The 26374-nt window shown below is 47.1% G+C and overlaps 4 protein-coding genes across 4 annotated transcripts; 1 reads left to right on the top strand and 3 right to left on the bottom strand.

Moving 5' to 3' along the window:
• Positions 1–9256: 9256 nt before the first annotated feature.
• On the bottom strand, positions 9257–9713 carry LOC121402272 (histone H2A type 1). Its single transcript, XM_041588888.1, has one exon. It carries the CDS (start codon positions 9711–9713, stop codon positions 9321–9323), a length of 393 nt encoding a protein of 130 aa, XP_041444822.1. The 3' UTR covers positions 9257–9320.
• A 309-nt stretch (positions 9714–10022) lies between these two features.
• On the top strand, positions 10023–10462 carry LOC121402274 (histone H2B 1.1). The gene has a single exon (XM_041588890.1). It carries the CDS (start codon positions 10025–10027, stop codon positions 10403–10405), a length of 381 nt encoding a protein of 126 aa, XP_041444824.1. The 5' UTR covers positions 10023–10024; the 3' UTR covers positions 10406–10462.
• An 854-nt stretch (positions 10463–11316) lies between these two features.
• On the bottom strand, positions 11317–12378 carry LOC121402270 (histone H4-like). The gene has a single exon (XM_041588886.1). It carries the CDS (start codon positions 11937–11939, stop codon positions 11382–11384), a length of 558 nt encoding a protein of 185 aa, XP_041444820.1. The 5' UTR covers positions 11940–12378; the 3' UTR covers positions 11317–11381.
• A 147-nt stretch (positions 12379–12525) lies between these two features.
• Positions 12526–14402, bottom strand: LOC121402269 (histone H1A-like). Its single transcript, XM_041588885.1, has one exon. The coding sequence runs from the start codon at positions 13269–13271 to the stop codon at positions 12579–12581; it is 693 nt and encodes a 230-aa protein (XP_041444819.1). The 5' UTR covers positions 13272–14402; the 3' UTR covers positions 12526–12578.
• Positions 14403–26374: the final 11972 nt, after the last annotated feature.

The following is a 26374-nucleotide window of genomic DNA, read 5'->3' as shown; positions in this document are numbered from 1 at the left end:
AAGCAACCTATTTAGAAACCATGTTAGGCCTCAACCCCCAGAAGAAATTAGCCAACAATGTGGCAGTATTCGAAGAAACATTTTTAGAAGCCATGATAGGCCTCAACTACAAAAAAAAATTGCCGACAATGCAGCAGTAGTGTCAGCAACAGCAGTAGGAGCCTTGATAGACACCCACCAGAGTTTTGCCAAATAATGAGGCATTAGTAGCATCAGCAGCGGCAGTCATGTTGTAACTTTTAATCAACTCTATATTAGAGCCAGAAGAATTAAATGAGGCAGGCCCCAAACAGAAGACGTTTGCCAAATAATGAGGCATTAGTAGCAACAGCAGCGGCAACAACAGTCATGTTGTAAATTTCAATCAACTCTATATTAGAGCCAGAAGAATTAAATGAGGCAGGCCCCAAACAGAAGACGTTTGCCAAATAATGAGGCATTAGTAGCAACAGCAGCGGCAACAACAGTCATGTTGTAACTTTCAATCAACTCTATATTAGAGCCAGAAGAATTAAATGAGGCAGGCCCCAAACAGAAGACGTTTGCCAAATAATGAGGCATTAGTAGCAACAGCAGCGGCAACAACAGTCATGTTGTAAATTTCAATCAACTCTATATTAGAGCCAGAAGAATTAAATGAGGCAGGCCCCAAACAGAAGACGTTTGCCAAATAATGAGGCAGTAGTAGCAACAGTAGCGGCAACAACAGTCATGTTGTAACTTTCAATCAACTCTATATTAGAGCCAGAAGAAGACGTTTGCCAAATAATGAGGCATTAGTAGCAACAGCAGCGGCAACAACAGTCATGTTGTAACTTTCAATCAACTCTATATTAGAGCCAGAAGAATTAAATGAGGCAGGCCCCAAACAGAAGACGTTTGCCAAATAATGAGGCATTAGTAGCAACAGCAGCGGCAACAACAGTCATGTTGTAAATTTCAATCAACTCTATATTAGAGCCAGAAGAATTAAATGAGGCAGGCCCCAAACAGAAGACGTTTGCCAAATAATGAGGCATTAGTAGCAACAGCAGCAGCAACAACAGTCATGCTGTAACTTTTAATCAACTCTATATTAGAGCCAGAAGAATTAAATGAGGCAGGCCCCAAACAGAAGACGTTTGCCAAATAATGAGGCATTAGTAGCAACAGCAGCGGCAACAACAGTCATGTTGTAAATTTCAATCAACTCTATATTAGAGCCAAAAGAATTAAATGAGGCAGGCCTCAAACAGAGAAGACTTTTGCCAAATAACGAGGCATTAGCAGCAACAGCAGCGTCAGCAACAGTCATGTTGCGACTTTTAATCAACTCTATATTAGAGCCAGAAGAATTAAATGAGGCAGGCCCCAAACAGAGAAGACTTTTGCCAAATAACGAGGCATTAATAGCAACAGCAGTGGCAGCAACAGTCATTTGTAACTTGTAACTTTTAATCAACTCAATATTAGAGCCAGAAGAATTAAATGAGGCAGGCCCCAAACAGAAGACATTAGCCGCAAAATTGTAAGAAAAATATTTAGAAGCCATGTTAGGCCTCAACTAGAAGAAATTAGCCAACAATGTGGCAGTATTCGAAGAAACATTTTTAGAAGCCATGTTAGGCCTCAACCAGAAGAAATTAGCCAACTTAGCGGCAAAATTATAAGCAACATATTTAGAAGCCATGTTAGGCCTCAACCAGAAGAAATTAGCCAACATTGTGGCAGTATTTGAGAAAACATTTTTAGAAGCCATGTTAGGCCTCAACCAGAAGAAATTAGCCAACTTAGCGGCAAAATTATAAGCAACATATTTAGAAGCCATGTTAGGCCTCAACCAGAAGAAATTAGCCAACAATGTGGCAGTATTCGAAGAAACATATTTAGAGGCCATGTTAGGCCTCAACTACTAAAAAAATGTGCCGACAATGCAGCAGTAGTATCTACGATAGCAGTAGGAGCTTTGATAGGCCCCCACCATAAAAAATTGCCGACAATGCAGCACAGCAGCAGTACTACTAGGGCTAGTAGCAGGCTACAGCAGCAGCAGCAGCAGCAGCAGCAAGGGCAGCAGGTGCAGACAGATGGGGAATGGGCAATACTACTGAGGAGGAGAGTATGGGCAGCAATGGAGAGAGGAGGATAAATCTGTGGAGGAGAAGGAGGAGAGGAGGCTAGTCTCTGCTGTCTGCAATGGGCACTTGGATATCCCCGCTTATCCATGCCTCATTCATTTTAATGAATGTCAGCTTATCCACGCTGCCAGTGGATAGCCGTGTCCGCTTCTCAGTGACCACCCCACCTGCGGCACTGAAGACACGCTCTGACAGGACACTGGCAGGGGGGCAAGCCAGCATCTCCAGAGCGTACTGTGCCAGTTCTGGCCACTGGTCGAGCCTCGAGACCCAATAATGCATGGGGTCATCGTCAGGGCGAATGGCATCCTGCACGCTGACTGATAGGGATGTCGCGGACTGTTCTGCGGCGAACTTGTTCGCGCGAACATCGGCTGTTCGCGTCCGCCGCAAGTTCGCGAACGTCGCGCGACGTTCGCCAATAGGCGTTCGCGTCAAAATCGTTCGACCATTCGACCATTCGGTCGCTAAAATCGAACGATTAAAATCCTTCGATCATTCGAATCGAACGATTTTCGGATGTTCGAAGTTCGCGAACTGTTCGCGAACTGTTCGCATTTTTTGCCGGTGTTCGCGAACGGCGTTCGCGAACACATTATCGGCGGTTCGCTACATCCCTACTGACTGACCCCATGTAGTCAGCCACCATATGCTCCACCCGCTGCTGGTGGTGGCTTTGGGTGCTGACTGGGCCTGCTGCTGGCCGTTGAGGCTCGAAAAAGCTCTTCCACACACCCATGAGATCTCCGCCCTTGCTGCTGCTGCTGCTGCTGCTAGGCCCCCGTCTCTGCTGGGTGTGTGGAGTAGTGGAGGCCTGAGAAGTGTCAGACTGGGGGAAGGCCTCCACTAATTTTGAGCACAGAGCCTTCCTCAATTGACCCATCCTCCTCTCTCTCTGGCTGGGTACAAGGAACTCCCCCACCTTTCCCTTGTACCGTGGGTCAAGCAAAGTAGCCACCCAATAATCCTCCCGGTCTTTGATAGAACAGACCCGGGGATCGCTTCGGAGGCAAGTCTGCATATGGGCAGCCATGTAAAAGAGGTGCCCCCGACCAACCTCTTCTTGACTGCCCTCCAGATGCAGCAGGTCATCTGGCTCGACCTGCCCCTGCTCTGTACCCTCCCAGCCGCGGACAATAGCTGGGGTGGTTGGGTGGCATGTGCCCTGCTCCCCATGCTGCGCAGGCACCCAGTCCTCCTCTCCCTCATCCTCCTCATCAGGCACCATCTCCTCCTCAGCCCCCTCTGCCTGCCTACGGGGCCTACTCTCCTCCTCCTCCTCCTCAGGCACGTCACCCTCCTCTAGCAGCCCATCCAACGTGCGCTTGAGGAGGAACACCAGGGGTATGACATCGCTAAGACACGCATTGTCCCTGCTAACAAAGCGTGTCGCCTGCTCAAAGGGGGCAAGTACTTGGCAGAGCTGCCTCATTTGCTGCCACTGCTCTGCACTAAAGAACCCAAATCCGCCCCCTGAGTACCCCTGGCACTGTGCTCCAGCAGGTAATTGCTGACCGCCCAGCGCTGCTCTACGAGGCGCTCCACCATGTGCAGGGTGGAATTCCAGCGCGTCGGCAGGTCACAGATGAGCCGGTGGGGTGGCAGACTATGCTGCCGCTGCATCCGTGCCAAAGACGCGCTGGCGGTGGGGGACCTGCGAAAATGGGCACATACCCTACGTACCTTCTCCAGCATGTCACCCAACCCTTGGTAGCTCTTGAGGAAGCGCTGCACCACAAGGTTGAGGACATGTGCAAAGCAAGGCATGTGGGTCAGGTGCCCTAGGCGGATGGCGGCCAGCAGGTTGCGACCGTTGTCGCAAACAATATTACCTGCTTGGAGCTGGCGGGGAGTGAACCACCGCTGCACCTGAGTCTGGAAGGCAGCCATGAGCTCAGGTGCAGTATGACTCCTCTCGCCCAGGGAGAGGAGTTGCAGCACAGCCTGACATCGCCTGTGCTGCACTGAAGCGTAACTGCGGGGACGCTTCAGGGGTGGCTCATCCATAGTGGAGGAGGAGGAGGAGGAAGTGGACATGTGGGGTTTGCCCTGTACCCCACGGGGGCACCTGTAGCCTGAGGGGAGCGCCCCGGCTTGCACCCTCCCCAGCACTCATGAGGGTGACCCAGTGCGCAGTGTAGGTTATGTACCTCCCTGCCCATGCCTGCTGGTCCACGTGTCAGTGGTGCAGTGCACCCTGCCGCCAACAGCATGATCCAGCGACAGGGACACATTCTCAACCACATGCTGGTGGATGGCAGGGACGGCCTTCCTGGCAAAATAATGGCGGCTGGGGATCCGCCAGTTAGGGGCAGCGCAAGCCATCAGCTGTCGGAAGGGGGCTGCTTCGACTAGCTGATAGGGCAGCAGCTGCACTGCCAGAAGCTTTGCCAGGCAGCCATTAAGCCTCTGCACTTGGGGGTGGCTGGGGGAGAGAGGCGTCTTGCGGCTGAGGAACTGGGGAGGGAAACCTGGCGGGACAGGGGCCGCATTGAGGAGGAGGAGGCTGCAGAAGAGGCTGAGCTACACAGTGGCTGCCTCCGACTGTGAGCCCCAGAATCCTCTTCACTTGCTGCAGGGTCTGGGGAGCTAGCACCTCTTCCCTGAGGAATGGGAGGAGGTGGACAGGAAGCACCACTGCCACCCGGTGCCCTGCCACTTTGGTGCTGCTCCCATGTCATCCTGTGATGACGTTTCATATGGGAACTTAAAGCTGATGTTCCCATATGTGACCCTGCCTGCCCCCTTCGAACCGTCTGCCGGCAGAGCTGGCACACTGCTACTGCCTGGTCCTCTGCCTGGCACGTGAAAAAAGCCCACACTGCTGAAGTGCGGGCCACTGCCTTGCCTGCTGTGGAGGGTTGAGGATGGTCCCCAACCGTACGCACATAGGCTTTGGACCTAGGCGCAGTGCTGCCCTGTTGCCTGCCCCCCTAGCAGTGGTCGTGGAGCCGGCTCTTCATCCTCATCAACAACAAACAATTCCCCCCTGAACTGCTACTGTTATCCTCTGGAGCCGGCTCCCAGGGTCTGTCCCTGTCATCGTCCTCCCCCAGACCAGACCCTGCCTCATACATGGCATCAATACCCACATCCAGCATGCTGGTGTCTGACCCCACACCAGCAACTTGCTGCCTCTGCCATAAGGGGACCTGGCCAATATCCCCTACTGATGTGGGCTGTGACATGACCACCTCCTCCTCTTCATCAGACAATGAATGCCCCCCCCATTCCTGCCTGATCATCAAAAAGATCCAGGGTGTCTGGGCCCAAGTCCACCTCAGGATCAAAATAAGAGGGATGGGGTGTCATCCCACACTGAGCTAGCAGGTGATGCCACCTCCTGCAGCTCACTGGTGCCCGCTGCAGATGAGGTAGCCTGGGTCAGCCAGTCTACCACTGCTCTCTGCCTGCGAGCGTATGGGTCCGCGAAGCAGTGGCAAAAAAATCGGGCACAGTCCTACGTGGACCAGTTGCCCGCTGCTGGCGACCCACAGCCACTGCTGCTGTGGCATTTGCTGCTGCTGCTTGCTGTTGTTGCGGCTGCTGCTGCTGTTGTTGCAGCTGCTGCTGCTGTTGTTGTTGCAGCTGCTGCTGTGATGGCAGCTGCTTTGATGGCAGCTTGTGCTGCGACTGATTTACAGTGCCCAGACTGGGCATGGCACATGGGCTGGGCTGTTGTGGGGTTGGATGCCCACGGCCAGCACCACGGCCTCTTCCTCGGCCACCCCTCCCTAACCCACCCTTCTTCCCACCACCACCACCACCACCCATCCCTAACCCACCCTTCTTCCACCACCACCACCCATCCCCCTCTCCCACGGCCCGTCATATTGGGCAACTAAACTTAAAAAAAAAAAATATATATAAGGGGGGGTTTGGATATTTCGGGGAAGGAAAGGAGAAAAAAAATAAAACCCTCAACTAAGTCCCTCAGCAGAAGTGTGCACCCACAAGGAGTACACACACCAGCACAGACAAAGACAAAGACAGTTAGACCTAAAAAGGGCTATTGGGTGGTGAGCAGGCAAGCAGAAGAGGGAAAACAGTAAACTGAAATCCACAACCTCCACTTGCACTGACTCAGAAAAAAAAAGCTCTCTACAACAAACTCCACTAGCTAAATCACAAACAAATCTCTCACTATCCTGCTCTCTCTACCTCTACCAGAAACGCCACGAGTAATGGCCGCCTCTGCAGCTCCTTATATAGCCAGTGGGATGGCTCAGGGATGGCTCACATCTTATTGGCTGCTGTGGGTGATGTTTAGTTTGTCGCGCGTCTTTTTGTTTTGACGCGCATTAGCGGCGTCGCGGCACGTCGCGCGACGAAAATTTCGACGCGCGGCGAAACGAGTCGCGAGGCGAATTTTTGCCGCAATTTCGCGAGAAATTTGCCCGCGGCGAAACGCAGAAATTTGCCGCGAATTTAACCATGGCGAATTTATTCGCCCATGCCTAATAGTCAGGATGATTTCTTGCTAGGCTGGGATGACTTCACCGTTTTCCCATCTTGGGAAGGCAGCTTGACCCTTTCTCCACGAAAAGGGCCTGTAGCCTTCCCCCTATGACCTAGAGGACTGCTGGGAAGACCTTGAATTTCCCAAAGCCAAGAAAAAATGCATGGATGGTTGCTTCTTCTTTTCCTGAGGTAAAAATTGGCTCCATGGCCTCCAGATGCTTTGTTTTTGTCTTATAGCTCGTAACAAAGACAACGCGGAATTGGGAGGTGGCTTTCAAAACTTTGGTGAGGGTCCTTCTGATGGGGCTTGGGGGCGGGGATATCCCGGTGAGTTCCCATATGGAGTATATCCAGGAAAGGAAAAGCAAGGTAAGTATGATGCAATTCTCCCTTTGCCCTGGAGGTTGACAAGATCAGCACCCGCCTGGACATAGCAAGCTTTATGACAGTTGGGAGGAAAACTAGGTGCTAACTGTCTCCTGGATAATATTGCAGCAATTTACTGTTGCAAAGTTCAGCAACTTTTCATTGTCTTTTTCATCCCTTTGAGTGCCAACATGGAGTATGTCCAGGAAAGGAAACTCAAGGTAAGTATGATACATTTTGTTTCCCCTTCAAAAGCTATTATGGCAGAATGTAGTGCCAAATGCATGACTAGGCCTCCAGCAAAAACATGGCAAAATAAAGAGCCCTGTTCATGCATTTGCCCACTAAGGATTCTTTGCATCCAAAGTGACTCAATGTCAACTGAAAACTCTTATGTCTCCATGTGTGCAGGGCTCAAACAGAATGCACAATTGTTTCTCCGTATCAGCATCCCCTACATACCAGAGCAACCGGCAACCGGCATCCGGCAACCCCCCCCCCATTGATCCTATTATTCTTTCAGTTGAAATGTGTTCTGAAATTCACTTATCAGTCATTTTACTTGGAAGATGAGGCACCAAGAGCCGTAACTAGAGTTATGTGTAATTGCAGAAAGGCAATTACACATAAGATCAGCAGCAGCAGCATTTATTTATATAGCGCTGTCAAGATACGCAGTGCTTTGCCCCTCAGAATTGATAGTAGGATGGAACAGAGGCAGTTCCATGTATAATAACCCCCCCCAGAATGCATAGCAGGATGGCACAGAGGAAATCCCAAGTATAATACCTAATGTATAATGTTGTTTCAAAGCTGAAGCATATATGACCGAGCACTGTCTGTTCCCCTGCCCCACATGTTCAAGCACAAGTATTTTACTCTTGCTGTGGGTAGGACTGGAACTCATGGATTAACTGGCGAGCTCAGTGCTGCCACCGTGTGGAATCAATCCCATCCCCAGACCTCCATACGGTGTCCGTTTCTATGCCGGAAAAAAATCCATGGGCGAAACCCGGTAGCTCTTCTGTGGCTGAACTATTCCGGAAATGAGTATGCCAAGAAAAAAAGGAGGGGAGGCAGAACGAAGTCGAATAAGAGGTGGGAAAGGTTTTGTAAGAGAAAGAATGTCCCCGAGTTAAAATGTGGAACTTTTGGCGGGCATTTTGAAACTGCTAAGAACCAAGCAGACCGCCCGCAAATCCACCGGCGGGAAGGCTCCCCGCAAGCAGTTGGCCACCAAGGCAGCCCGCAAGAGCGCCCCGGCCACTGGCGGAGTCAAGAAACCCCATCGCTATCGCCCAGGCACCGTGGCTCTCCGGGAAATCCGCCGTTACCAGAAATCCACCGAGCTGCTCATCCGCAAACTGCCTTTCCAGCGGCTGGTCCGGGAGATCGCCCAGGACTTCAAGACCGATCTCCGCTTCCAGAGCTCAGCCGTCATGGCTCTGCAGGAGGCCAGCGAGGCTTATCTGGTGGGGCTCTTCGAGGACACCAACCTGTGCGCCATCCACGCCAAGAGAGTCACCATCATGCCCAAGGACATCCAGCTGGCCCGCAGGATCCGAGGAGAGAGGGCTTAGATCACTCCTCCCCGTCTCCATCGCTCGCTCGCTCACTCCCTCACACAAAAGGCTCTTTTCAGAGCCACCAACACTGTCTGACAATCAGCTGTGCTGCTTTTTCATTTCCCACCCCCCAAATGACTCCACTGTTAATAGGGCATCACACATCTTCCCCATGTACAAATATCAACACACAATTACCAGGCGGCAGCCAGTGAAATCCTTGTTCCCTTAATCTTGGAGGGGGGGTTCCTATCACTTTATATACCTAATCCTCGAAAAGAAGCCAAGCTCTAGCTGCGCCGGGTCACCCGACAGCCTGGCTTTTGTGCTGCTTCCATCGGGCACAAGCCACTTCGCGCAGCTCAGGCAAAACGTCCTAGTTGAATGGACTTGTACGACAATGATGATCGGGCTTCACTTCGTAGCCCGAGAGTACTACTAATCACACACTTTCAGACCGTTCTATTTGATTTCTTTTTTTTTTTCCCTGCGCATACACACACTGAGAAGATTGGAGTTTCTCTGAGTCCCTAGACCCACTCTTCTCTCATCACAAAAATCTCCTATTGGGGGGGGGGCAGTAATGCTCCGCAAAATTGCTGCCCTTTTGCCACCACATCATTTCCCTGGCAATCAAGTGAGGAAAAAGAAGTGTACAAGGGAAACCCTCTTATGTTTCACAATGTAATCTCACTATTTAGTCAAAAACACACACACGGGGCTATACAGCGCTGTTTAGATGAAGTGGGTGGCTCTGAAAAGAGCCTTTGGGTTAGTGGTGAGGGCAGTAGTATTTTGTGGAGGGGAGAGCTCACTTGCTCTTGGCAGATTTGGCGCTCTCGGTTTTCTTGGGGAGCAGCACAGACTGGATGTTGGGCAGGACACCGCCCTGGGCGATGGTGACCCCTCCGAGCAGTTTGTTGAGCTCCTCGTCGTTGCGCACGGCGAGCTGCAGGTGCCTGGGGATGATACGAGTCTTCTTGTTATCCCGGGCAGCGTTGCCGGCCAACTCCAGGATCTCGGCGGTCAGATACTCGAGCACCGCGGCCAGGTAGACTGGAGCTCCGGCTCCCACCCGCTCGGCATAATTGCCTTTTCTCAACAGCCGGTGAACACGGCCGACTGGGAACTGAAGGCCGGCCCGAGATGAACGAGTCTTGGCCTTGGCCCGGGTCTTTCCGCCTTGTTTGCCTCTTCCTGACATGCTTCAAATGACTTCGTTTGACAAAATGACTCAACGATACATTGTAGCGCGCACTTTGCTTTTTATAGTCAGCAGCGAGAGTCCTTCTCTCTGCCGATTGGTTAGGCTTCCTCGCAGCCAACGAAACACAAGCTTTACTTACCACCAATCGTCTGGAGAAAAGCTGCGCTTAGACGTCATGCCACAGAGCCAGCCAATGGGAATCAGTGTCACGGCGCAGCCTGCTTTACATGGGCGGGGTATAAAAGCAGCTGCAGCCGGAGCAGCTCTTCATCGTTTGATTATAGACTCATCCTGTCTAGTTGCTGAGCATGCCTGAACCCGCCAAATCCGCTCCAGCCCCAAAGAAGGGCTCCAAGAAAGCCGTCACTAAAACCCAGAAGAAGGATGGCAAGAAGCGTAGGAAGAGCAGGAAGGAGAGCTACGCCATCTACGTGTACAAAGTGCTGAAGCAGGTGCACCCCGATACCGGCATCTCTTCCAAGGCCATGAGCATCATGAACTCCTTTGTTAACGATGTCTTCGAGCGCATCGCAGGGGAAGCCTCCCGCCTGGCTCACTACAACAAGCGCTCCACCATCACCTCCCGGGAGATCCAGACCGCCGTCCGCCTGCTCTTGCCTGGGGAGCTGGCCAAGCACGCCGTCTCCGAGGGCACCAAGGCCGTCACCAAGTACACCAGCGCCAAGTAATCTCTCTCTCTCTCCATTCCCTGCCCCACAAACCCAAAGGCTCTTTTCAGAGCCACCCACTTTCTCTCTACAAGAGCCGCACGTGCTGCTGCTGCTGCTGTCGTCCACTATCCGTCCTTGCTACTTTTTACAATCCTCTCCATATGCTTCACCAGGGAGGGGGCCCTTTAACCTACAAGCACTTCTTCTAGGGCAACGGCTCTACTATTTAGCTCGGGTTCCTGCCTTCTTCATGCAATATGCCCCTAAAATCAGCCCTTCAGCATTCTAACTCAAAAGATGGGGGTACAAGAGCCTGCTTTGCTCCTGAAAATGTCCTTTCTTTCGGCTGACCGCCATTTCAACGCAAACATAATGCATCAAGATACTCGAGGTAGAGCAGGGAGTTGTTGTTGCTGTGCACTTCTAGTCCTAACCGCGCGAGGGCGGGACACTGGGCGCGAATCCCCACGCTCCTTTCTTCTCGGCCTGGGCCAACATGCTATGCTGCTTATTGGACAGAGGCCTGAACCTTATTCATAAAATATGTACACAACAAAAAGAAAATAAACGTCACGTTGATTATAGTCTCAAGTCAGCCGTGAAATAAATGGCCTCAAGAGTTCGAAGGAAAGCCCTTGAAAGCCACCCATCTTTTTCTAAAAAAGAAAGCAGCCCGCCCAAAGTTGCTGCTTCAGTATTGCGACAAATCACGTTTCTAGAGGGCTCCGGTCTCTTAAGACTTTGATTATTATTATTATTTCTTTTGAGGGCAGATCGAGTCAGACTTAATAGCAGAGACCGTCTGCTGCTGCTGCTGCTGCTCCGTGTAAGGCAATAGGTGTAGGATTAGTAGAAGTGTGATTGGAACCTATAGGAACGAGTCAAGCAGCAGACGGAGGAGAGATCCAGCGCTTTTGTGGAACAGGTGGGTGGCCCTTAAAAGGGCCGTTATTTTGATGAGGGGGGAAAAAACAGAAAAAACCGAAGCGAGCCTTTAACCTCCGAATCCGTACAGAGTGCGTCCCTGGCGCTTCAGAGCATACACCACATCCATAGCGGTAACGGTCTTCCTCTTGGCGTGCTCGGTGTAGGTGACCGCGTCGCGGATAACGTTCTCCAGGAAAACTTTCAGCACCCCGCGAGTCTCCTCGTAGATGAGGCCGGAGATGCGCTTGACTCCCCCTCTGCGTGCCAGGCGGCGGATGGCGGGCTTGGTGATGCCCTGGATGTTATCCCGCAGCACCTTCCTGTGGCGCTTGGCGCCTCCTTTGCCCAGACCCTTTCCGCCCTTGCCTCTTCCAGACATGATTGTACGCTCAAAGATTGCTTTGAAGTATGCAGGGCCACGCTCTCGTCCTCCTTCATATACAGAATGGCACGACCTGATAGGGAACCGCAAGAACGGAAACACCACCCCCTTTCCCATTGGCTGGCAGCATGAGACTAGGAACGCAACACGGCTGCTTATTTTGAAGAGCCCGCCAAAAATGACAGCGTTCAACTGGTGGTTACAGGCCGGTAACATATCGCTTTCTCTCCGGCATTCCGCCATGAAATCTTATACGACCTAATCGCCTCCGCCGGGATAGTAGGCTTTCTTGAGGTTTTCATTGATTTATCAACCTTTGCGGCAAAAGCAAATCGCTCCGTCTCCTCCTTTCTCGTTTACCACTTGCAGCCCCTTCCCTTCCCTTCCCAGCGGCACCCCAATGAGGCTCTCAGCTGAGCTCTTTTGTTATCCTGCCTCTTTCACCCGTTGGTTACTTCTCTCAAGATTTCAGTAGCACTTTGCCACATTGTTCCATACACTGGGACATTTCCGCAACATTCCTCGCAGTACAGGATAGAAGTGGCAAGAAGTGCACCAGCAGTGCGTGTAATTCATTGCAGGTTTGTCCTCAAAGACGCTTCCTGACAACGAGAGCCTAACGTCAGATTGTTAACGGAGAAGAGACTCTCCTAGAACTCAATAAGCTCCGTCCAGTGTCTGAGCTGGTTAAGAGCGACATGTGGCACCAGACGACGACTACGACTACGACTAGTACATGGAGCCGGATTGATACTGGTGTTAGTAAGAAAGTATTAGGTAGGCAGACGCAAGTCGCTGTATGACAACAAGCTGCTCTTTTAGGGGGATGTGGTGGCTCTTAAAAGAGCCTTTGGTTGAATGGGCCACTAGTGAGCGAGCTGCTCATTTCTTCTTGGGGGCGGCTTTCTTGGCTTTGGCCACTTTGGGTTTGGCTGCTTTGGCCTTTGCGGGGCTTTTGGCGGCAGCAGCAGCAGTTTTGGGCTTGACGGCGGTCTTTTTAGCGGGACTCTTGGCAGCCTTCTTGGGCTTGGCGGCTTTGGGCTTTTTAGCGGGACTCTTGGCGGCCTTTGCGGGTTTCTTGAGCTTCTTTGGGCTCTTGGCGGCTGCCGAGACCTTCTTGGGCTTCTTCGGGGACTTGGCTGGCTTCTTGGCTGCTGCCGCTGGCTTCTTGGCTTTGGCTGCTAGCGGCGCCTTCTTTTTGGCGGCGGCCTTGTCCTTGCTCTGCAGCTGCTTCTTGTTGAGCTTGAAGGAACCGGAGGCTCCGCTGCCTTTGACTTGGAGCAGGGTCTCCTTCGTGACCAGAGCCTTGAGAGCCAGCTTGAGGCGGCTGTTGTTCTTGTCCACATCGTAGCCTGCCGCAGCCAGAGTCTTCTTGAGCGCTGCCAGAGACACCCCGCTGCGCTCCTTGGAAGCGGACACGGCTGTGACGATCTGCTCGGACACACTGGGTCCAGACGAGGGCTTCTTGGATTTAGCGGCCCCCGCTGCTGCTGCTTTCTTGGGCTGCTGCTTCTTTTTCTTGGCCGCGGGCTCAGCCGGGGGAGGAGCGGGCGCGGATTCGGCGGCTTCAGCCATCGCAGATTTTCTGTCTTTCTTTTTTTTTCCGGAAAGGATAAAACACACCTCTCGCTCAACTCCACTTCTCCTTATATACAACCTTTTCTGTCTGTTGATTGGCTCACTTGCAATAAGCTATGGCCCTGTAATTGGACAAAACATAGGCACGCCCACCAGTTACCTTCTGGATTCGGCTTTTCGGGAGCTTTCCTTCTGTGCTTCCAGCGTCTCAAAAAGCAAAGGTAGTCCTAATATCTACTTTCCCAAATAGCCCAGCGATGATATAGTCAGCTGCCCGCTAAATGCCCGTGTCCCTGGCAGCCATTGTCTGCACGTTGCTTGCACGGACTGTCCCAAAACAGCCCCTGGCAGCTCCGCTTCACTCTTGTCAGTCTGCGGGATTGTCACTGAAATCTTTCCATTTACTGGCTCCTTTTCATCTGTTTATTCCAGAACTTTTCTCGGACAGAGAAAAGGTTATGGGCTAAGACATCAGCGAGACAGTGAGGGGTTTGGAAGCTACACAAGAAATCCCTGGGCTTTGCACTGCGGCAAAAGTAGCACAGAAACCCAACGCTGCTGTAATCCAGTGACTGCAGCCTTCATGCAAGTGGGAGCCAGCAATGTGCATTGTATTTTGTCATGAGATCCACTATCAGCAGCACCAATAGGTCCCTGTGCCACCCTAGTGCACTGCTATGAAGCAAAGTCGATTGTAACATTTGCATAAACAGAATCAAGGATGTTTGGCTGTGTAGACGTCATCGCACCCTTGCAGCAATTACTGTGCTCTAACAGTCACTGGCTGTTCTACCTGGAAGTCATTATCCAACAGATGTGTCTCATACAGATTGCTGCAAATAAACTGCTAGACGAGTGTTCCTCTTAAGAACCAGATCTATGATCTGCCAGCTCCATTTGTTCTGGGGCAGTGATCTCAAACCAGTGGCTCATGAGCAAAATGTTGCTCACCAACCCCTTTGATGTTGCCCCCAGTGCCGTCAAAGATGCTGCTTCTGTTTGAATCCCTGGCCTGGAGGAATGTTTTGGCAGGGCATCTCTTTTTTATGCAACCAAAATGAGCTTCCTGCAGGCTTATCGACCGATACAGGAGCTAACAAATAACCCTGAATGACTATTTCATGTAATATTACATGACTGTATTAAACAAACAAACCAAAAAAAAAAGGTGTTTTCCCATAACAGAATCATCATCATCATCATCATCATCATCATCGTCGTCGTCATCGTCATCATCACATTTATTTATATAACGCCAGCATACTTTGCAGCGCTGTAAAGTAAATGTGTTTATACAACTAAATCACATGTATGTAACTCCCTATGTTCTTTGTATGCAATTCATCACAACCAATACTGGTGGGGAAGGCCCTGTGCAAAAGATCTTACGATCGAAAGGGAAGGGAATAAGACACAAGGTGTGGGTGTGCGAGTGGGCAAAATCAGAATAAAGTGAGTGAGAGATGTAGTGCTGTGTGTGGTATTGCATTTGGTAGTTAAGCAGAGTGAGGATAGGCTTCTCCAAAGAAGTGCATTTGAAGAGATCTTTTGAAAGCAGAAAGTTTGGGAGAAAGTCGGACAGACCGTGGGAGGGAATTCCAGAGGAGGGGCGCAGCCCTTGCAAAGTCTTGAATGCGAGCATGTGAGGCGGTAATGAGAGAAGAGTTGAGTAGCAGGTCAGTAGAGGAGCATAGTAAGCGGTTGGGTGAGTATAAAGAGATGAGTTCAGAGATGTAGGGTGGGGCAGAGTTATGAAGTGCTTGGAATGGCAGGGTCATTCATTTGAATTGTATTCTGAAAGGTAGCGGAAGCCAGCGTAGGGACTGGCAGAGGAGGAGTGGTCGCAGAGGCTCGTGAGCCTCACGGCAGTGTTCATTATGGACTGGAGAGGTGACAGTCTCTGGAGGGGGAGGCCAATTAAAAGAGAGTTACAGTAGTCTAAATGTGATATGACCAGAGAGTGAATAAGAATGTTGGCAGCATCTTGGGTGACAAATGATCGTATTTTGGATATGTTCCTTAGGTGGAAGTGACATGATGTAATAAGTGACTGGATTTCATTTGGAGGGGTTGAACTTGATGGAATGTCTTTTTTCAACCTGATTTAACTATGAGCCAATTAAAAGACAGAGTTCTGTCCTTTGCTTCCACACTTCTTCCTGTTACAGTTAGAGCTGCAGTATTTCTAGTCAGGTGATCTCTGAGGCAGCACACAGACCAAAATGGTGGCTCAAGGCAAGAGATGTAAAAGGACAATATTTACTTAAATATATATCACAGTTTGGTAAGATTCTTTAATATGTCACTTAATATGATATAAACTATCTGTTGCTCAAGTATTCATTTTTGGCGTAAAGTTTTCCTTTGATAGGGACAGTCAGTGACATCACAGATTAGCCAGAGACTGTTATTCAATTAACAGCCAATAGATGGAGACATTACATGCTTCACTACTGTCATGATTCTGTTGATGTAAGGAAGAGATAGTAACCATAGTAATATGGGTGACATTCAGAGAGAATTTGCAATTGGTTTTCATTAATTTTTATTCTGTATGGTTTTTCAGTTATTTAACTTTTTGTTCAGCAGCTCTCTAATTGGTATTTGAGCAGCCATCTGGTTGCTAGGGTTGTTGTTTACCCTAGCAACCATGCACTGATTTGAACAAGAAATGTGAAGAAGATAAAAGAGAAGAGAAAGGCAATGAATTGAAAATGAAAAAAAATATAAATATATAGTGAATAAAGTACCCCATCTTGTAAAATATAAGGATATTATAAGTTACAGAGGAGTTTCATGACTATATAAAAACACAAGGCCGAAGGCCGAGTGTTTTTATACAGGTCATGGAGCGCCAAGGTAACTTCTAACATCCTCATATTTTGCAACTGGGGGTACTTTATTTATTATAATACACAAGTTTCAGTGAGTCATGTGACAGAAATGACATCAGAACTCACCATTTATAAGGATATAATTTACAATATATTCATGGCTTTTGTGTATTATAAGGACATAAATTACAGAGGAGTTTCATGACCATATAAAAACACGAGGCTGAAGGCCAAGTGCTTTTATACAGGTCATGGAACACTGAGGTAACTTGTAACAGAAACGGAACTAGAGGGGGGCGGGCCCTGGCGCAGGACGCGCAGCCGGGCCCCCCGCCCCCCCCTCCGTAAACTCAGAACTGGCCGGGATATGCGCGGCGCGCGGACTGCCGGGGGGCCCTGGGGGGTGCAGGCCCTGGCCCGCTCACACCCCCTGCTCCCCCGGTAGTTCCGCCCCTGACTTGTAATATCCTCATATTTGCAACAGGGGGTTCATAATGTATTATAATACTTACGTTTCAGTGAGTCATGTTACAGAAATGTGAGTCATGTGAGTCATGTTACAGAAATCACTAAGCTCCAATTATAACCGATGACATCACTACGCACCATTTATAAGGATATAATTTCCAGGATATTCATGGCTCTTAAGTATTATATCCTTATATATGGCTCTTAGTGATGTCATCAGTTATAAACTAAGCTTTTTTGATGTCACTTTTGTCACATAAATTGCTGAAACTTGTGTATTATAATAAAGTAACCCCTGTTGCAAAATATGAGGCTATTACGAATCAAAACTGGCCAGCAGGTGGCGCTATTGTAACAAAATTCATTCATATTAACAGTACATGTATCCCTTATTATCTTGAAATAGAAAGAAAATAAATAATGAATGTAAATTACAAAAGTGCTAAGAATAACCCCCTCATCAATTTTACATTCACTTATTTAAAAGGTTTACTTATCCTTTAATATGAATGAAATTTTTTACAACATTTTCTGACCAGTCTGACCTCCAAGTAGTCAAGGAAAGAGGCTGCTTTGATGTTCTTCTGCTTAGGGAAGATGTGAGAAAGGTTTTCAGTTTGCATTTTAAGCAATCTGGTAGCTAGGGTCACAATTACCCTAGCAACCATGCATTGATTTGAATAAGAGACTGGAATATGAATAGGAGAGGGACTGGATAGAAAGATAAAGAGTAAAGAGTAGCAATAACAATACATTTTTAGCTTTAAAGAGCATTTACATTTTAAAATGGGGTCAGTGACTCTCATTTGAATTTGAGTCTGAAGAAGAAGACAAATAATTCAAAAACTATAAAAAAAGAAAATATGAAGCCCAATTAAAAAGTTGCTTAGAACACATGCTCTTTAAAAGCGACACATTTATTGTTATTGCTACTTTTTATTACTCATCTTTTTTAATTTTGTCCTCTCCTATTCATATTCCAGTCTTTTATTCAAAGCAATGCAAGGTTTCTAGGGTAATCTGGACCCTAGCAACCAGATGGCCGAAATTGCTAACTGGAGAGCTGCTGAATAAAAAGCTAAATAACGCCCAAACTGCTAATAATGAAAAATGAAAACCAATTGCAAATTGTCTCACTCTCTGCATCATACTAACAGTTATCTTTAAAGGAGCGGTTCACCTTTGATTTAAGAAAAGTAAAAAAAAAAAGAACACCAGGGGTGCCAATTTTATAGTTGCATCACCAGTAGGCAAAACTGCTAATCTTCTGCACCTCTTCGATAAATAATGCACAGGCTTGGGATACTTTGCTGGGAAGCGTGGTGCTGACATGTTTCTTCTGCTCAAACCCAAATATCTCATTGGTTGCTAGGGGTTACCAGATCTAGAGGAAACTTTATAACTATTGTTACATCACTGTGCTGAGGGCCGGCCCTCTGAGCCTTAAGTATTGCAGGTCTGGAGGGGAGAAAGCATTGTTTTGGGTATCAGTAAATTGAATGTGCCATATTATTATATCCCGGCACAAATACAGCACATGCCTTTCTATCTAAAGTGGCAGCTGTTATATTGTTATGTGCCAGCCTTACCCACGGGAACTCTCAGAATGGCTTTATTATGTATTTGTTGTCTGGTAAACAATTCCCGGATGTTCTACCGCAGATCTCCCACGGGGGTTATTAGCCAATTGGGTGGCGTATCCTGGTGTGGGTGCGAATGTAGCGGCTTGTTGTTTATAATGTTTATCTCAGAGAAACTGCTACCTGGGACCTTAGCTAATACCATGCTACATAAACCCAGCTCACTAAAAGTCCTCATTACATACCTCCCAACTGTCCCGATTTTGACAGCTGAACCCCCAGTCCCGGGTTTGTTACTGAAATGTCTCCTGCACTGAACATCCAAGAAAAGATACAAAGTGTCATACTTAATTGGCTTTTGTCAGAGAGCCCAGAATACATGGCGGTTGCACTTAAGATATTTTTGTAACAATTGAAGATAAGCAAAGAAACAATTGTAGCAATTTAAGATAAGCAGGTCTCTTAGGAAAACTGTGACTTGTAGCTTAAAGGGCAATTCACCTTCATTAGCAAAACTATAATAACACATAAAAACCACAGAAATGTGTTCAGACTTTCATAACCTGCCAAATTTTGTAAAATGAACATGGTAATTAGGGGGTGTGACCACAAAATTGGGTGTGGTCAAAAATGTACATGCTGCAAATCTTTTTGTCCCTCTTTCTATTTCCAAAATGTTGGGAGGTATGTTTTTATGCCAGGATACATACCCACCTGGCCTAGAGCAGATATGGGGGATCATTGGCTGTAGACTGGCTGCCGATATATCTGGTCTGGGAAAGGATTTTCCTGTACTTCACATGGCAGTGGGCACTAATGGGTTAATCCCTCTCGACACCTGAAGGACAGGAAATGAGCTAATAAATTTTATGCCTCCCCCCTCACCTCCATTCTTTTTCCTGTCCTCAACGAAGGAAGTGAAGGAAGTTTGTCTCACCATTGTTACTGGCACCAGAGGAATTTTGCCTCTAAGTCTCCGGAACTTGCCTCTTAGGAGAAATCTTCATTAGGAGATAATGGCCTTTCGTTGCCCATAGACGCAAAGCCGTTAGTCGCATGTGCAGTATGGCGGTTGCAGAGCTCTATCCTGGACACGTTGCTCAGATACACGCTCCACCGCCGGTCATCACGCTGAGTTTTGGCGCCAGAATTTTTTAAACCAGCGTCTTAGTTCCCCATCTTGCTGCCTGTTCTACCAGATGCTGTTTGGTTGTATATGCCCTGAGCCTGCTGCTATTTTACCTCCACAACTGCAGTAAGTAATCTGCCTGCTGGGGATGTTTGGTATGTATTACCTTTACTGATGGGTTTATTCTGCTTATGTTTTAGCTGACCCATGAGTTTTAGACGGTCTAGATCCGCTGCCAGTGGGTGAGTTGGTACCATCTGAATGCTGTTGCACTTTTATCATGATTGCTATTTATTATAAAACTTTTTGTTTCTTTGAGGAGCCCACATCATAGGCGCTCTGATAGAAGAAGAGAAGAGGATTATGGGACTGTATTGCACTGTGCCTGTACTTCAAGATAAGAAAGTTTGTCAGAACTGTTTTGATCAAAGTAATAATACCTCCCAACCCTCTGAGCAATTCAATAATTTCATGTCATGGATGAAGGAATCCTTTAACAAGTCTATGTCTGACATGGTTGAGAAAGTTACGGATAATGTACTTTCTAAGGTATCTACTAATAAACCATCCACTTCATATGCTACAGCAGATCAAGCTGTTCACATCTCTGATGAGAGTGTATCCTCTGATTCTCAAGAGGAAGGGGAAGTGGATTCTGATGATGAGTTGTTTAATACATCTTTCATAGAGCCTTTGATTCTGGCCACGAGGAAAACCCTTAAAGGAAAACTATACCCCCCAAACAATGTAGGTCTCTATTAAAAGATATTGCATAAAACAGCTCATGTGTAAAACCCTGCTTCATGTAAATGAACCATTATCATAATAATATACTTTTTTAGTAGCATGTGCCATTGGGTAATCATAAATAGAAAATTGCCATTTTAAAAAATAAGGGCCGCCCCCTGGGATCGTAGGATTCACTGTGCACACATACAAACCACATGTAAGGTCACATGAGCCAATTAACAGACAGAGTTGTGTCTTTTGCTTCCTCACTTCTTCCTGTTACAGTTAGTGTTGTAGTATTTCTGGTCAGGTGATCTCTGAGGCAGCACAGATAGAGTCACGAAATGGTGGTTCAAGGCAAGAGATGTAAAAGGGCAATATTTATGGAAATATATATTCCAGTTTGGTAAGATTCTTTAATATGTCATTCAATTTGATATAAACTATCTGTTGCTTAAGTATTCATTTTGGGGGTATAGTTTTCCTTTAATATGAATGTTCCTTGTGAACCTTCCTCCCAACCAGACCTGATGTTTAAAAAAGAAAAACAGTTTTTTTCATATTCATGATGTTGTCAAGGCCATTATTAAATCAGAATGGGATGTCCCTGATAAAAGATTTTTTCTAAGACAATGAAAAAAATGTATCCTTTTCCTGAGGATCAAATTAAACAATGGGAGTCACCCCCTAAGGTTGACGCTTCAATCACTAGGGTGGCAAGAAGAACAACCCTGCCTGTAGATGAGGGGGTCTCCCTAAAGGATCCTATGGAAAGACGGCAAGATTCTATACTTAAGAAAGCCTATAGTGTCTCTGGATCCATTTGTAAACCTTGTGTGGCTATTACCTCTTTAGCAAGAGCTAATACAATCTGGTTAAATAATGTTATGGAAGCCTTACAAAAGAAAGTCAGCAGGGAAGAAATTCTTAACTCTCTTCATGAGGTACAATTAGTCAATGACTTTTGTGCTGAAGCTTCCATGGATATCCTCAAGTTGGCAGCTTGAGATATGAGCCTTGTGGTGGCGGCTCGCAGATCTCTATGGCTCAGACATAGGGATGTAGCGAACGGCGGAAAAAATGTTCGCGAACATATTCGCGAACTTGCGACAAAACATGCGAATAGTTCGCGAACGTCGCGAACCCCATAGACTTCAATGGGAAGGCGAATTTTAAAAGCTAGAAAAGACATTTCTGGCCAGAAAAATGATTTTAAAGTTGTTTAAAGGGTGCAACGACCTGGACAGTGGCATGCCAGAGGGGGATCAAGGGCAAAAAGGTATCTGAAAAATCCATTGTTGACACAGCGCTGCGTTTTGTGCTGTAAAGGGCAGAAATCACACTACGTCACTCAGGTGATGTTTCTGGACACGGAATGTGAAAAAGCTCACACAGCTAGGTGGCACTTGGTTAAAGACTGGGCAAACAATGCCTGCAAGGGCAACGTATACACTACAGCAGTGGATACGGAATATATTATTGCTGCTTGGAAAACGTCACTCAGGTGGTGTTTCTGGAGACGGTATTAGTATTGATATTTAGACAGAATGTGAACAAGCTCACACAGCTAGGTGGCACTTGGTTAAAGACTGGGCAAATAATGCCTGCAAGGTCAACGTATACACTACAGCCGTTGGATACGGAATATATTATTGCTGCTTGAAAAACGTCACTCGGGTGGTGTTTCTGGAGACGGTATTATTATTGATATTTAGACAGCTAGGTGGCAGTTGTTTGAAGAACAGATGCAGATGAGAGATCAGCAGCAGGACAGCTGCCCACAGCAGCTACATACAGAGCACTGCAGTAGAAGGTAGATTACTAGCCAGCAAAGCTACCTAACCTAAAATGTCCCTCAAATCCCTGCAGAGTTCTGTCCCTACAATACAGAGCAGTATCAAGTAGATTACTAGCCAGCAAAGTTACTATCAACTGTCCCTCAAATCACTAACAGCTCTCTCCCTACACTAGCTCTTCCAAGCACACACAGGCAGAATGAAAAAAACGCTGCAGGGCTTCAGTTTATATATGGAAGGGGAGTGGTCCAGGGGGTGTGGGGGTGGTCCAGGAGGGAGAGCTTCCTGATTGGCTGCCATGTATCTGCTGGTCTGGGGTGAGAGGGCAAAAATAAGCGCCAGCTAAGGCGAACCCAAATTGGCGAACGTCGCGCGACGTTCACGAACATTCGCCGAACGCGAATAGTCGATGTTCGCGCGAATTAGTTCGCGGGCGAACAGTCCGCGACATCCCTACTCAGACACTGGTTTGCTGATACACCATCTAAGCATAACTTTTGCTCCTTTCCTTTTGAAGGGGATCTTCTTTTTGGTCCAAAATTGGAGAATATTATCTCTAAGGCTTCGGCTGGCAAATCAGCCTTCCGACCTCAGGATAAGAAAGATAGAAGAACAACTTTCAGGGGTAACATACCTTCATTTAAAGAAGTTAAAGCTTACCGCCCAGGCAGAAATTTTCAGAAGCAATCCTGGAAAACTAAGCCTCAGTCCTTTCAGGCTAAAAAAGATACCAAGCCTGATAGAAATAAATACTTCTGAAGGTTTGCAAGCCCTTCAGTTTCCTGTGGGGGCCAGTCTTTCACAGTTCAAAACGTTTGGGGTCAAAGTACGTCAGACCTTTGGATATCAGAGGTAATTTTAAGAGCATACCAAATAGAATTCACGAAAATTCCTCCTTTTTCTCGCTTTCAAAAGTCAGCAGTTTCAAAGACAAAGGAAGATCTGCTTGCCCTCAAGTATATTCTGAAACAACTTCTGGTAAAGAAGGTTATTATCCAAATTCCTTCCACCCAAAGAAGGAAAGGAATTTTTTCTCCTCCTGAGAATTCAGAGCTATTTTAAATCTGAAGTTCCTAAATCAATTCATAATAACAAAGACCTTTCGTATGTCGTCAATGAAATCCATCACAGAAGTTTTAAGGCCCGGCGATTGGATGGTCAAGATTGACTCTGCATATACCCATCGCAGCAAGTCACCAGAAATATCTTCGGTTTTATTCCATGGGAGTTCAATACCAGTACAGAGCCCTACCATTCGGTCTTGCATCTGCTCCAAGAGCTTTTACAAAAGTTCTAGCTCCCCTTATTGCTTTTCTAAGATTGCAGGAAGTGGAAATCTTTTCATATCTGGACTATATTCTAGTGAAGGCGAATTCCTTGGAAAAGATTCAGCACAACGTCAAGTTGGTATTGAAGACCTTGCAGGATCATGGTTGGCTCATAAACACCTCAAAATCCTGCCTTTCACCAACTTAAGTAATCAACTTTTTAGGAGTCACATTCGATTCAACCCGTATTCAAATTTTTCTCCCTGGATCCTGGATGTTCAAGATCATGTACAGAAGCTTCACAAGTTTCCAATAACAACGGCTTTATTCTGTCAAATAGTCCTGGGCAAACTAATGGCCATGTTAGACGCTGTTCCATGGGCCATGGCTCACATCAGGCCTCCTTGTTTTCATTTCTGACCCAATGGCGCAGGGAACGTTCACCCGATCAGTGCATTCTCATGAGTCCTCTTGTTCTCGAGAAGTTGAGATGGTGGCTTCAGACACAGAATCTTCAGAAAGGGATTTCTCTTTACACCCCCCAGTGGGTCAGGTTGACCACCTACGCAAGTGGTTCAGGATGGGGAGCCCATATATTTCATCTCTCTGTATGGGGCAAATGGAATGTTTGGGAAACAAGTCAGTCCTCCAACTGGAAATAATTGAAAGCGGTTCACTTAGCACTAATTCACTTTCTGGAGGTGATCAGGTCCAAGTCTGTGATGATTCAATCAGACAATTCCACAACTTCAAATACATAAAGAAGCAGGGTGGAACAAGGAGTATAAAACTCATGAAGTTGGTGGAGGAGATTCTTGTATGGGCAGAAATACATCTGCACGATTTGACTGCAGTCCATGTGCCAGGAGTGATGAATGTTCTAGCCGATCAGTTGAGCAGGTTCCAGCCTCACCCAGGAGAATGGGAATTGAATCCAGACACATTCAAATGAATAGGGATGTAGCGAACTGTTCGCCGGCGAACTAGTTCGCGCGAACTTCGACTGTTCGCGTCCGCCGCAAGTTCGCGAACGTCGCGCGACGTTCGCCAATAGGCGTTCGCGTCAAAATCGGTCGCCCATTCGACCATTCGATCGCTAAAATCGAACGATTTTCGTTCGATTCGAACGAAAATCGTTCGATCGAACGATTAAAATCCTTCGATCGTTCGAATCGAACGATTTTCGGATGATCGAAGTTCGCGAACAGTTCGCGAACAGTTCGCAAATTATGCCGGTGTTCGCGAACGGCGTTCGCGAACACATCGGCGGCGGTTCGCTACATCCCTACAAATGAATTGGGAAGAAATTCGGGATTCCACAGATAGATCTCATGGCTATGAGACACAATCGGAAGTTACCGAGATATCATACCAGGAGCCAGGATCCTCTAGCAGACCAGATGGATGCCTTTAGTATCCCATGGAATTTCAATTTGGCTTTCCTTTTTCCACTTTTCCCCCTAATCGCCAGGTGTCTGAGGAAAATCAGGGAAGAGAAGTCATCTGTCCTGATGATTTTACCATGGTGGCCCAGGAGGTTTTGGTTTCCTCAGTTATTCCAGATGACCGTGAGGAGACCATTCAGACTTCCAATCCATCCTCAACTTCTTAGGAAGTATTTTCTGTTTCATCCGGATCCAGGCCACTTCAAATGTTGTTTGGAAGTTGAAAGGCAGAGGATGATGGGAAGAGCTCTTTCTTCTATTACTGTTCAGACACTCCTAGCTTCTAGGAAGCCTGACACTTCTTTGAAATACTCTAAATATTGGAACAAATTTTTGGAATGGTGCTCTTTATCTAACAGATCATCAAGTTTGTTAGCTATCAAATCAGCCTGCAGAGTAGGAGAGATCCAAGCTCTGAAGATTAACCAAAGCTGTATGTTTTTTTTTGTCAAGATAAGTTGATTTTTCGATTACCTCAAGATTTTCGCCCGAAAGTGGTATCTGAATTTCATATCAATAAAGAGATAGCTTTACCTGCTTTTTATCCGAATCCTAATTCAGAGGATGAACGAACATGGCATACTCTAGATGTAGTTCGCTGTGTGAAAATCTACCTAGAAAGGGCTGAATCAATAAGAAAATCGGATAATCTGCTGATTGTATCTTCAGGACCAAGAATAGGCTCTCATGTGGCTAAATCTACAGTTTCTTCCTGGATCAAATCATGTATTTCAAAGGCCTACAGGGTCAGTGCAGTTCCTTGTCCTCAATCAATTAAGGCTCACTCTACCAGGGCTATTGCTGTGTCTTGGGCATGTCGGGCCCAGACATCAACTGAGGAGGTTTGCAGAGCGGCTGTTTGGTCTTCTGCCAATACTTTTGTAAAAAATTACCAGCTTGATTTTCATGCTGCTGATGGAGATTCCTTGGAAGTTTGGTCCTTCAGGCTGCTTTGCTGATTAAATAAGCTTTTCTATTACCCTCCCTTTTTTGTCATTGCTTGGGTATTTCCCATTAGTGCCCACTGCCATGTAAAGTACAGGAAAACGGGAAATCAATTCATACTCACCGAGATTTTCTTTTCCTGGACTGAAGCATGGCAGTGGGCACATGTTTCCCTCCCTAAAATTGGGGAACATTGTCTTGTACAGTGTATAGAATGGAGGTGAGGGGGGGAGGCATAAAATTTATTAGCTCATTTCCTGTCCTTCAGGTGTCGAGAGGGATTAACCCATTAGTGCCCACTGCCATGCTTCAGTCCAGGAAAAGAAAATTTTGGTGAGTATGAATTGATTTTCCTTTATCCAGTCTTCTAACCTTCAGCTAGAAAGGATTTCTGGGAGTCCAAGTTCAACAACAACTTGTGTGTAGGAAATATGGATCAAATGGCCCAGATTCAGCCTAGGGTGGAAGAACTAAAAGCCCAAACTAAAACTGTGTGCTTTAAGCATCCCATTCCTTGTGAGAATAGAGCATTCAATGACACTAGAGGAAAGGAGATTCCATAATCAGCATAAAAGGGGCTCTATAAGGTAAGTGCAGTCAAATTACAGAATTTTCTACCAAGGCATTGGGGGTTATGGTTTATTTCCTACAATGTTCAGTTACTGTCACATGGTCGGTTCTTATTTCCTAGAAGTTCAGGGCATGGGTTTACTTCCCTAGCTGAACCTCCTTGTCCCTTTCACTTTAAATCAGTCACACACATTTCAAGCACCATTCAGCCTGACAATTGGGATTGATGTGCCGACAGCAGACTAACACGGGATTATTACATGATTTAATCACATGTTATCACACGGGTCTCGGCACATGCCTATACAATGGACATCACATGTGCACCTCTAAAAA

This window comes from Xenopus laevis, chromosome 3S (assembly GCF_017654675.1).
Source record: "Xenopus laevis strain J_2021 chromosome 3S, Xenopus_laevis_v10.1, whole genome shotgun sequence".
NCBI lineage: Eukaryota > Metazoa > Chordata > Amphibia > Anura > Pipidae > Xenopus > Xenopus laevis.
This window is presented reverse-complemented; position numbering and strand designations above follow the sequence as displayed.

Coding starts and splice junctions, on each gene's coding strand:
- LOC121402274 (XM_041588890.1), top strand. CDS start 10,025: ATGCCTGAACCCGCCAAATCCGCTCCAGCCCCAAAGAAGGGCTCCAAG.
- LOC121402269 (XM_041588885.1), bottom strand. CDS start 13,271: ATGGCTGAAGCCGCCGAATCCGCGCCCGCTCCTCCCCCGGCTGAGCCC.
- LOC121402272 (XM_041588888.1), bottom strand. CDS start 9,713: ATGTCAGGAAGAGGCAAACAAGGCGGAAAGACCCGGGCCAAGGCCAAG.
- LOC121402270 (XM_041588886.1), bottom strand. CDS start 11,939: ATGGCGGAATGCCGGAGAGAAAGCGATATGTTACCGGCCTGTAACCAC.